Source organism: Myotis lucifugus, unplaced genomic scaffold (assembly GCF_000147115.1).
Source record: "Myotis lucifugus unplaced genomic scaffold, Myoluc2.0 scaffold_109, whole genome shotgun sequence".
Taxonomy (NCBI): domain Eukaryota; kingdom Metazoa; phylum Chordata; class Mammalia; order Chiroptera; family Vespertilionidae; genus Myotis; species Myotis lucifugus.
Window position 1 is genome coordinate 1,214,518 of NW_005871157.1, and position 12,043 is coordinate 1,226,560.

Consider the following 12,043-nt stretch of genomic DNA (forward strand, 5'->3'; position numbering starts at 1 on the left):
TATAGCCCAGTTTGTCCTGGAAGATAGCAGTTTTGTGGGATTCTGGCTACTTATTTACATGTTTGTTTTTAACATATTGGTAAATTATGAATTCTAGCAGCCATAAACTGATCTTTTAGTCTGAAATATGGGTGTAAGTGCCATAGTGGTACTTACTTAAGGGCATTTTTAAAACCATACTATGAGGTTTCAGTGCCAGTTCTTTTTTGTTGTTGTCAGTTCTCACCCAAGAATATTTTTAATTAATTTTAGATAGAATGGGAGGGAGGGAGAGAGAGTCATCGATGTGAGAGAGACATCTCTTGGTTGTCTCCCACATGCACCCAATGGGGAAGGAACGGGGGCGGGCAGGATTGAACCTGCAACCCTGCCGTTGACCAGCAATCAAACCTGAGACCTTTGGTGCACAGGCCTATGCTCTAACCATTGAGCATGCCGGCCAGGGCAAGTGCCCAGTTCTTTCAGATAGTGATCTGTATTAGAAGGATAACTGATGGTTCATTTATTAGTTGAAAGGGTTGGATTAGATGATAATATTGCTTCCCATTTAAAAATTGTACAAATCATTATAATTGCTTGTATATACACATGCGGAATTTGTAGAAGGATTCACAAGTAACCGGTAATAGTGTTTGCCTCTGGCAAGGAAGACTGGGGAACTAAGTAGCTATGGAGACTTTTCAATTTGAATGTTTTCCTTGTTAAAGAAAATTAACCTGAAATATATAATACTCTACTAAAAAGTGATCCAGTGGACTAAATATTATGCAATTATTGAAAAGGACTCCAAAGCAGTATAGAAAAATTAGGAATTAATAAATGAAAAGCTATCAGAACTATGTAAAGTATACAGGTAACTGATATTAGATGATATATGAAGAAATTAAAACAGTGTTGTTGAGATTGTGAACAAATTTGGCTTTCTCAAAAAATCTTTTGGGAAAGTTAGTCATTCATTAACTAATTTTGTTAAACTAAAAGGAACTTGAGTTTTAGAGCAGCCCTTGAGGCCTGAGGCCAATGCTAAGGTAAACTCCTCAGCCTCCTGAAGAATATGGCTGTGGCTGGCAGAGTCAGGAGAAAGGTGGAGATTAACTAGTGCAGCAGTAAAACTGTACCTTCAGGCTCATAATGTAAGGATGATGATAATGACTTGGAGAGCTTACCATGTGCCAGACACTTTGCCAAGCACTTGCATGGACTCCGTTAATTCTGTTGTAGGCGGCTGGAACAGCACTGGGTGTTAGACCCATAGGGGTCAGACTGGACCTGGGTTCAGCAACCTCGGTACTTGGGTTCTGGCTAGGAAATAATTCAGAGCCAAGACCTAAACTGTAAGAGAACATTTATTTGGTAAATTACAGCGGTAGAAGAAGTAATTCCTAGAAGAAATGGGCTTAGGAAACAAGTTATAGAGGTAAAGGAAGGGCCCTTGGAACTTGGGAGTGAGGAAGGTAATGGTAATGCACCTGGGGGGATAGAGAAGGGGAAGGGAAAAGGCTGCGCATGTTCCCAGGAGGGAAAGTGCGCTAGGTCCTCTGTGCCTCTGTCCTAAGGGTTTTAAGAGTGAAAATGTTAGGGGAGGTCCCAGGAGAAGATCTCAATAGAATATTCAGCAGTTTTCCAGGTGTGTCCTTTCAGGTTTGTGGTCTCCACTGATTGATTGGCTGGCACCAGGGCAGGGGTAATTATTCAATGATGTTGGTCCTGTGGTCAGCTGTGGCTGGTTTGGTTGCTCTTCTAGGCCCTAGAGCTGAAATGCAACTAAAGCCTAGATGTTATCTCTAGGGAGGAAAGGTCAGGGGGTCCAAACTGCATGACCAGTGATATGCTAGGGGAGGAAAGGTCACCCTGGTGGCAAGGTCCCACCCTATATTTTGTCCTTTGCTAGGCACCGAGAGCCTTCCACTCTGATGACCTTTTGTACCTAGCCCAATGTCCTCGCTCTGCTCATGTCTGTCTAACTGCCTACCATAGTTCACTCCACAGCCCTGTTCACGCACCCCTCACTGGTAAGCTTTGGTGCCATGAATGGAATCATTCTGTCAACCTGCTCCTCCCAGGAGTGTACTGTTTACACCGAGCTGTTCACAACTGCCTGGTTGGCAGAAAGGTCCACAATGCTTCCTCAGTGCCTGAAATCCCACTGGCTTTGCCCAGGCTGGGGGTAGGTAATTCCGCCTCCTCTGCTCTCCTTAGCGAACAGAACAGAGCCCAGTTTGGGGATGAAACCTGATGCTGAAGCATTCACAGCTACACCTAGTGTGTCCTCCCAGCCTAGCTTTGGACCACTCACTTCCTGCTTCTCCTGCTGTGCCCCTGTTTACTTTTGTCCTATTGTTCCTAAAACTGCAAGTAAATTTTTGTTTCTAGAGCAGGGGTGAGGAGGACAACATCAGAACTCTTTCAGCCTCTCCTTTAAAACCTGGAAAAGAGCCTGGGACAAAGTCCACACTTGCCACACCCTCTTTGGCTGTCGTCTTTTCTCTTTTGATAACTTTTTTCCCTTCTACCTCCAGTCTGCCAGGAGACTATTTCCCAGAAATTCCTTTTTATCATTTTTTTTTATTACCTCATTTTACTTGTCAGTTTATGCCTGGGTTATTCCCAAATGAGGAGCAAAATAGGTTCTTTGTAAATGTCAGCTGATGATAACATGCCAGATTTACAAATTGCCTAATTTGTTTTCTTGGAGCCCATTCTTTTAAAACTGGACAACCAGTGGGTCCGGGCTAGCTGTCACTGCTTGAGCCAATTAAACAGAGACAGGGTTATCCTATATATTAAAAGTGGTAATATGCAAATTGACCCTAACAGCAGAATGACTGGGAATGACTGGTCACTATGACACACACTGACCGACCACCAGGGGGCGGACGCTCAATGCAGGAGCTGCCCCCTGGTGGTCAGTGCGCTCCCACAGGGGGAGCTCTGCTCAGCCACAAGCCAGGCTGACGGCTGCCAGCACAGCGGTGGTGGCGGGAGCCTCTCCCGCCTCAGCAGCGCTAAGGATGTCTGATGCAGCTTAGGCCTGCTCCCCGCTGGCAAGTGGACATCCCCCGAGGGCTCCCGGGCTGCCAGAGGGATGTCTGATTGCCAGTTTAGGCCTGATCCCCCGGGGAGCATGCCTAAGCCAGCAGGTGGGCATCCCCCGAGGGGTCCCAGACTGCGAGAGGGCACAGGCCGGGCTGAGGGACCCGCCCGAGTGCACACATTTTTGTGCACTGTACCTCTAGTCTATATCTAAAAGCCTAAGCGTCCAGATGACTGGCCGGTAGGTATGACATGCACTGACCCCAGGGGGCAGATGCTCAACACAGGAGCTGCCCCCTGGTGGTCAGTGTGCTCCCACAGCCAGCCTCCTGTGATCCCTCCCCTCTGGCAGGGCCAACTTCCCTCAGTCCCTCCCCCTGGCCAGCCAACCTCCTGCGGTCCCTACTCCTGACTGGCCGGCCCCAATCAGCCCCGATCGCCAGCCAGGCCGAGGGACCCTACCCATGCATGAATTCGTGCACTGGGACTCTAGTATCATATATGAGCATTTATTCCAATAATGTCAGCAGTATGGGAGAGCAGCAGGTAAGTCATCCACAAAAATCTGCTCTGACACGCCCCGCCCCCAAGCCAGCTGTTTATATTGGGTAGGGCAAAGATTACATGGGGAAGTAGTCAAAAGGAATAATGGGTATGCACCCTGGTCAGCATGGCTCAGTGGTTGAGAATCGACCTATGAACCAGGAGGTCATAGTTCGATTCCTGGTGAGGGCACATGCTTGGGTTGTGGGCTCGATCCCCAGTGTGGGGCATGCAGGAGGCAGCCAATAGATAATTCTCATCATTGATGTTTCTCTCCCTCTCCCTTCTCTGAAATTAATAAAAATATATTTAAAAAAAAGAATGGGTATGCAAAATGGGTATTATTACAGGCATGGGGAAGTTAGCTGTTCAGGCTGGGGAGGGACTTTTTGTTTGAGCAACTAGGCCAGGTCAAGGTTAACAGAGCATGATCAATATTTCTTATAACTATAGCTAGTCCCCAATATTCTATTTCTGCCCCTAACACCTGTACTGGGAACTCAGTAGAGGTCATGCAATCACAGAAAAGAGGCTGATCCAAGGCTCTGGTGTTCTTTTACTGAGGGAAATGGTAAAGCCACTAATGCTTGGTGCAGGGGTGAACCAGATTTTAAAGGTAAAATCTGTTTGCCCTGGCCAATGTTGCTTATTGGTTATGTTTTAGGTGGTAGGAATGGCACCATGTGTCTGATTGGTGGGGGTTAGACTGGACCTGGGTTCAGCAACCTTGGTACTGGGGTTCTGGTTAGGAAAGAATTCAGAGCCAAGACCCAAACTGTAAGAGAACATTTATTTGGTAAGTTACAGAGGTAGAAGTCATTCCTAAAGAAATAGGCTTAGAAAACAAGTTATAGAGGTAAAGGAAGGGTCCTTGGAACTTGGGCGTGAGGAAGCTAATGGTAAAGTGCCTGGGGAAGGGGAAGGGAAAGGGAAGGGAAAAGCAGGGGTGTGCTCCCTGGAGGAAGAGTGCTCTGGACTGGGTCCTCCATCCTAAGGGTTTTAAGGGCGGAGATTTTAGGGGAGGTCACAGGAAATCTCAAAGTATTCAGCAGTTTTCCAGGTGTGTCCTTTCAGGTTTGTGGTCTCCACTGATTGATTGGCTGGCACCAGGGCAGGGGTAATTATTCAATGCTGTTGTTCCTTTGGTCAGCTGTGGCTAGTTTTGTTGCTTATCTGGGCCTGGAGCTGAAATACAACTGAAGCCTAGATGTTATCTCTAGGGAGGAAAGGTCAGGGGGTCCAAACCTCATGACCAGCAATATGCTAGGGGAGAAAAAGTCACCCTGGGGACAAGGTCCTATCCTACATTTGATTGTCCATTGCTAGGCACCTGGGACTTTCCATCCTGGTGACCTTCTGTACCTGGCCCCTTGTCCTTGCTCTGCTCATGGCTAACTGCCTATAGCAGTTAGAGCATCTGCCTTTGCGCTGAAGGGTCTTGGGTTCCATTCCTGGTCTGGGGCAAGTTAGAAGCCTGCCTTCATCTGAGTGAGGGAGGCAACCAACTAGACAATGAATCTCTCTCACATCGATGTTTCTCTCTCCCTCCCTTCCACTCTCTCTAAAAATCAATGGGAAAAATATCCTCAGATGAGGATTAACAAAAAATAAAATCAGTTTAAGTGCCCAGTCTTAAATTCACTACAAGTTCCCTACCCAACAGTGCCAGCCTGAAACCTCAAACTGATGAATAAGTATGTGTTTTTAATCAAAGTATGCATTTTCATAGCCTCTAAGTTAGGGGACTGAAAGAAAATTTCACAATTTCCTTTTCAACTAAAATTGGTTTTGTGTTAAGTCTTAACTACCTGACATTTAACACATAGTTTTAATTAAGCATAGACTTCATTCCCGAGTCTATTTTGATTGCTCTTGATTTAGTTTGCATACTAATTCCTTTCATTTTTTTTAGCTGTTAAATTTCCTCCTTTGACACTCTAGAGATGAGTTAGAGTTGAGACATCTCCCCATTTTGCTCACTTTGAAGCATTCAATGGTGAGCTCAGATCAAAGGGTCAGCTGGCTTCCAAAGGGCCACAGGGATGCTGTTTGAGTGGAGGGCAACTTCTCCAACTGGGACTAATTTTGTGTTCCTTAGTTTCCCACAGTCAGATCACCCGCCTCTACAGCCGGTTCACCAGCCTGGACAAAGGCGAGAATGGGACTCTCAGGTAGGCAGTTCCTTTCTTTATTTTCTGGCAATGTCTGAATAAATGCTTTTATCCCAAGGGCAAACATGATAGGCATCTAGCATGCAGAGCAGGGACCATTTCTTCAGTTGTCTTTGAGCATCATTGATCCAAAAGGGAGTTAAATAAGCAGAACACCAGCATTACATCTATCACTAGGTGCTTGCTGTTTACTCCAACTCCCCTTAGTTTGGGTGGCCATTGTTCTGGTCCTAAGAATGTATGTACATTTGAGAATTTCAGCTCTCTGCTTGAATTTTCCCACAGTCCTTTCCCAAAAATATTAGCTTTATGAGGTTGACCCGTAGCAATCCAAGATGGTCAGGTTGTTTTGTATTTCCCAATACAACCCATAATCCTAGGGTACATCATTTTGTGTTTATTAATATTACATAAGATGTTCAATATTTTAGTCCAGAGCAGTGATTCTCAACTAAGAGCTATTTTGCCCCTGGGTGGCAAAATGTCTGGAGAAATTTTTAATTGTCATGACTGAGAAATGCTGCTCTTGTCTAGTGGGTAGAGGCCAGGAATGCTATTAAACATCCTCAGTGCACAGGACATCCTCCCACAACAAATAATTATTCTGCTCTAAATATCAAAAGTGCCACTGGTCTAGAGTAAGTATATGATCTCAGAGTAATGTAATGTTATATCATTTCATATTTGTAATTGTCTTATCAAAGTCAAATGAAAAAAATACCTCCTTACCACTACCTCCCAACCTAACTCTCAGTACAGTAAAACCTTTTGTTACTGTTGTTCCTGTTTTGATTGACTGTATAGAATGAAGCTGCTTGCCTTTCTGGTGGCTGGCAGAAAGCAGTTTAGTACTTCTTTGGGAGGCTTCTCGTATGGATGTGGGATATAGCATAAAAGGGGAAGGAATATAGTTGCTAAGTCTTTGTACATATCCTCATAGCTCTTCTGCCTGAGGATATGTCCAAAGACTGAGCAACTATATTCCTAGGGCTATGTTTGTTCAAGGCAAAATCTGCCTTTACTAGAAGCTGGGATTGACCAAAACCATGCTGCACAGTCATTAAATCAATGACTATGGAATACCTACCATGTGCAAAGACCACACTAGGTGCTTTTTCTTAATTGAGGCAAAATACATATAAAATTTACCATTCTAAAGTGTACAATCCAGTGGCATTAAGTATGTTCACAATGTTGTGTAACCATAACCACTATCTAGTTCTAGAACATTTTCATCACATATGGAAACCCCTTACCTATTAAGCAGTCTACTTCCCGTTCCTCTGGCAACCACTAATCTACTTTCTTCTTCTCTCTGGACATTTTATATAATACTAGAGGCCTGGTGCATGGATTCAGGATCCCTGAGGGGTCCCAGATTGCAAGAGGGCACAGGCCAGGCCGAGGGACCCCACTGGTGCATGATTGGGGCCAGGGAGGGACTGTGGGAGGGCTCCAGAGCATATCTGGACCCCAGCAGCAAGCTAACCCACCGGTCTGAGCGTCTTGCTCCCTGGTGGTCAGTGCACATCATAGTGACTGGTAGAACGAATGGTAGTGACTGGTAGAACGAATGGTTGGACACTTAGCATATTAGGCTTTTATTATATAGGATATGGAATCATACAGTATGTGGCATGATGTTTTCAAAGTTCTTTCATATTATAACATGTGTCAGTACTTCATTCCTTTTTATGGCTGAATAATATTCTGTTGTATGTATGTATCACATTTTGTTTAATCATTCATCACTTGGTGGACATTTGGGTTGTGTACACCTTGGACATTTGGGTTGTGTACACCGTTAGGCTAGCATTTTTGTGTGGGCATATGTTTTAATTCTTTTGGGCATATCCGTAGGAGTAGAATTTGCATCATGGTAATTTTATGCCTAATTTACTGAGGAACCACCCAGCTGTTTCCCAAGCAGCTGTACCATTTTACATTTCGACCAGCAATGTATGTGGGTTCAAACCTCACCAATGCTTATTATGTCATTCGATTGTGTGAGTGGTATATCATTGTGGTTTTGGTTTGTATTTCCCTGGTGGCTAATGATGTTGAGCATCTTTTAATGTGCTGGTTAATCATTTGTATATCTTCTTTGGAGAAATTCCAATCATGTCCTTTGCCTATTGTTTAATTGAATTGTTTATCTTTCTGTTGTTGAGTTGCAGGAATTCTTTTTATAGATATTAGAACCTTTTCAGATATGTGATTTGCAAATATTTTCTCTATATGGATTATCTTTTCACTCTTTGAAGCACAAAAGTTTTAAATTTTGATGAGTCCAGTTTATCTGATTTTTCTTTTGGTGCATGTGCTTTTGGTGTCATATCTAAGAAACCATTGCAATATCCAAGGTCATGAAGATTTATCCCTCTGTTGTCTCCTAAGAGTTTTGTAGTTTCAGCTCTTATATTTAACTCTGATTCATTTTGACTTATTTTATATATATATATATATATATATATATACAAAAAAATATGTATTTTATATATATATGTGTGTGTGTGTGTGTGTGTGTGTGTGTGTGTGTGTCTGTCTGCCTGCCTGCCTGCTGGGGGCCTGCCCCCAGCCACACCATGGAGGCTTGGAATAGGAGCCCCTCTGTGTTGATCTCTCAGGCTCCTGGCCTCCACTGCATGTTGTACTCTCCCTTGAGCTATGGCCAGGATGGGGGTGCTGCTTGCAAGCCGGGCTTTCCTGCTCCAGGATCGCCATGGTGACGGGGGAGCAGGCCCAGCTGGGGGCTGCCCACAGGCCGGGCTTTCCTGCTCCTGGATCAGGCCCAGCTTGGGGCTGCCCTCAGGCCAGGCTTGCTTTCCTGCTCCCAGATCACCATGGCAACTGGGGAGCAGGCAAAGTTTGGGGCTGCCCGAAGGCCAGGCTTGCTTTCCTGCTCCCAGATCCTCATGGCGACCGGGGAGAAGGCGCAGCTGGGGGCTGCCCGCAGGCCGGGCTTGCTTTCCTGCTCCCGGATCAGGCGCAGCTGGGGGCTGCCTATAGGCCGTACTTTTCTACTTACCGATGGCCAGATCACCACAGCGACCCAGGGCCCAGCGGCACTTTCCTGCTCTCCAATAGTCATAGAGTCCCGGCTGGGGGCAGGGCTTAGCAGTGTGGGGCTCAGGCGGCACACAGGGGTCCCAGCTGGGGGCGGGGCTTATGCCCCGCTGCCCAGGGCTGAACATGGGGCCCGGGTGGCAGCTCGTGCTGTCCCGCCCTGCCTGTAGTATAGTATAGAGGCCTGGTGCACGGGTGGGGGCCGGCTGGTTTGCCCTGAAGGGTGTCCCGGATCAGGGTGGCGGTCCTGCTTGGGTGCCTGGCCAGCCTGGATGATGGGCTGATGGCTGTTTTTAGGCTGCCCGCACCCCCTTCAGGGTGGGGGTTCCCACTGGGGTGCCTGGCCAGTCTGGGTGAGGGGCTGAGGGCTGTTTTCAGGCTGGCGGGTGACTGAAGCTCCCAGCCTCTCCTTTTTTTTTTTTCTTTTTTTTTTTTTTTATTCTGGGATTTATTTACTTTCTATGGCTGTCACTGGAGCTGAGAGCTGGCTTTAGCTCTGAAGCCGGCTCCAGCTTGAGGCCTCAGCTGCTGAAAGCAGATATCTGGGCTTTGTTTAGGTTCTATAATTGAAACACTGTTGCCATCACTGCCGCTCTAAGCTCTGAGCCCACTGCCAGCTGAAAGCAGCTATCTGGAGCTTGTTTAGGTTCTATAATTGCAACTTTGTTGCATCCGGAACTCAGAGCTGGGCTGCCACAGGCCGGGAACCTTGGCTTCCTCCATCACTGGAGCAAGCAAGCCTCCTGTTCGCCTCAGCTGCCTGGCGGCCGGCAGCCATCTTGGTTGGCAGTTAATTTGCATATCCTGCTGATTAGCCAATGGGAAGGGTGTTGGGGTTATGGTCAATTTGCATGTTTCTCTTTTATTAGATAGGAGATATATATGTATATATATAAAATGTATATATGGTGTGAGATAAGAGTGAAACATTATTTTTTTGTGGGTGGATGTCCACCTGGCTCAGCACCATTTGTTGAAGAGACTATGTAAATTTGCACTTGAAAAATAAACCGGACAGGAAATCTCTACTTTTTTCCATTTAGCTCCAATACTTGAATAATTCACTTGGGATTACATCTTCCTCATAAATTTAGGTTTAACCACTAAGATATAGATTCAAATTAGTTCTGAGTTGCCCTGGACAGTGTTGCTCAATGGTTAGAGTGTTGGCCCAAGCACCTCCTATTGGTATATCACGGGATATAAATATACATTGTAACCTCACAAATGTTACTTTCTTCAGCTGCCATTATATTGGGTGAAATATACCACTGCTATTGAAATTGGTCTTTCTGAAAAGGGAGTGGAGTCTGGTAAGGGATCCTGAATTGGTCTTTTGTGGGGCAGATCAAGATGAGAGCTCAGTCAATATCTGAATATAAAGATATTTTCTTGTCATAGCCGGTTTGGCTCAGTGGATAGCGTGTCAGCCTGTGGACTGAAGGGTCCTGGGTTCAATTCCGGTCAAGGGCACATGCCTGAGTTGTGGGCTTAGTCCCTGGTAGGGGGTGTGCAGGAGGCAGCTGATCAGTGATTCTCTCATCATTGATGTTTCTATCTCTCCCTTCCTCTCTAAAATCAATAAAAATTGTTTTTTTGTTTTTAAAAAGATGGTTTCTTTGTTTAAATACCCTCTGTGCTGATCTTATAAGTCAAAATAATGATTACCCTTTGGGGAGGGGAACAGGTAGAGACAAAGGGAGCATCTGAGTATTGGTAATATCAATGTTTCTTGACTTGGGTGCCGGTTACAATCTTCACCATGAAAATTCATCATGTTGAATGCTTATGATTTGTGCTCTTTTCAATATATATGTTACACTTGAATAAAAGTTTACTTTTAAGATATCCTCTACTTTGAACAATTTTAATATTGGGTCTTTGTCAGGTAATACTTTTTCTAAAATAATACCTTGATGAAAAATGTTCCTGGATATTAAAGCCTATAGGTTAAGTTGACAATAGGGGCTTCAATATAGACCAGCTAAACTCTGCAATGAAGTTATTACTGGGAATTGCTAGTTGGCTGTGTTGTTACATATTGCTTAACGATAACCTGTAAATTTTAGGAGATAGTGTCCTAAATGATAGCCATTTATCTGCTTACACACTAGGACTTTTTGAGGTTCATTTTCTTGTTTGACTTTATCCAGAGGACAGATTTCAACATTCTGGACAAGCACTTATTCTGGTATCACAGATGAGAACCATGATGCCAAACTAATGCCAAACTAATTCTCATTCTTTTGGTACATATCTTTATTTTCTTCTCTCAAAGCTTCATATATCTCCTGTTGATGTTCTAAACCTTTTATGGGTTATTTTCTGTTATTCATTGCTCAGTATTAGGAAAACCTTCACAATCTAAAAGCATGTCCTTTTCTGAGAAGTTTTTGTCTTTTCTGGGAAGTTTTCCTCTATTGTGTCTTTGAGTATTTCCATTTCTCTCCTTTTTTTAATTATTAAATTAATCTTTATGGCATTTCTCTTTATTGGACTACCATGACTCAGTTTTCTGGTTGTTTGACTTTTTCCTTTGCTTCCTGAAAGATATCCTTGAATTTATTTTTCAGTCCTTTTATGAACTTTTATAGTCCACAATCATATTTTTAATTTCTAAGAATCTTTTTTGTTCTCTGCCCTCTGCTCTCTCACAATAGCCTATTTCTGTTTTACCATTGCAAAACTTATCAAATGTCTATTGGGTTACTTATTAGAATCTTTCATTCTAATAATTCTTTCATCCCCTGAATTATTATCTTATTCATCTTAATTCTACTCTTTTGTGCTATTAATTTTCCTAAGATTTCTGGTGAGCCTTGGTTGTCCATTCAGATTTATGAAAAGGCCTGGCTGGATTACTGTAGAAAACTGTTATGGGTTTGTTTGTGGTTTGTTTTTCTACAGGTCTTTCCCTTCTGTACTCTGAGAAGGACCATTAAGTTGATAGGCCTCACTCTAGGATATGTGGTCAGAGAGCAAGGGGACAGATTTGCAACCCCCTTCCCCAAATAAAAGGATTGTCTTTCTGGGTGGCCAACCTCCCACACTTGGTTGAGGTTTTGCTCAGGTAGATCTTTCAGTTTCTTTCCATAGCAGTGCTCTGTTTGTATATTTTATTTGGAGAAATACCTATTCAAGTCCTTTGCCCATTTTTTAAATTTTAATTTTAATTTTTATTACAGTTTAAAATTTTAGCCGAAACCGGTTTGGCTCAGTGGATAAAGCGT

At 44.1% G+C, this 12,043-nt stretch overlaps 1 protein-coding gene across 1 annotated transcript in view; it reads left to right on the plus strand.

The window, feature by feature from the left end:
- Nucleotides 1-12,043, plus strand: part of CHP1 (calcineurin like EF-hand protein 1) — a 48,592-nt gene that overhangs the window by 9,750 nt on the left and 26,799 nt on the right. Inside the window, exon 2 of the mRNA XM_006093037.3 lies at nucleotides 5,675-5,747. Coding sequence (XP_006093099.1) covers nucleotides 5,675-5,747 — 73 coding nt within the window. The remainder of the gene's footprint in view (nucleotides 1-5,674; nucleotides 5,748-12,043) is intronic.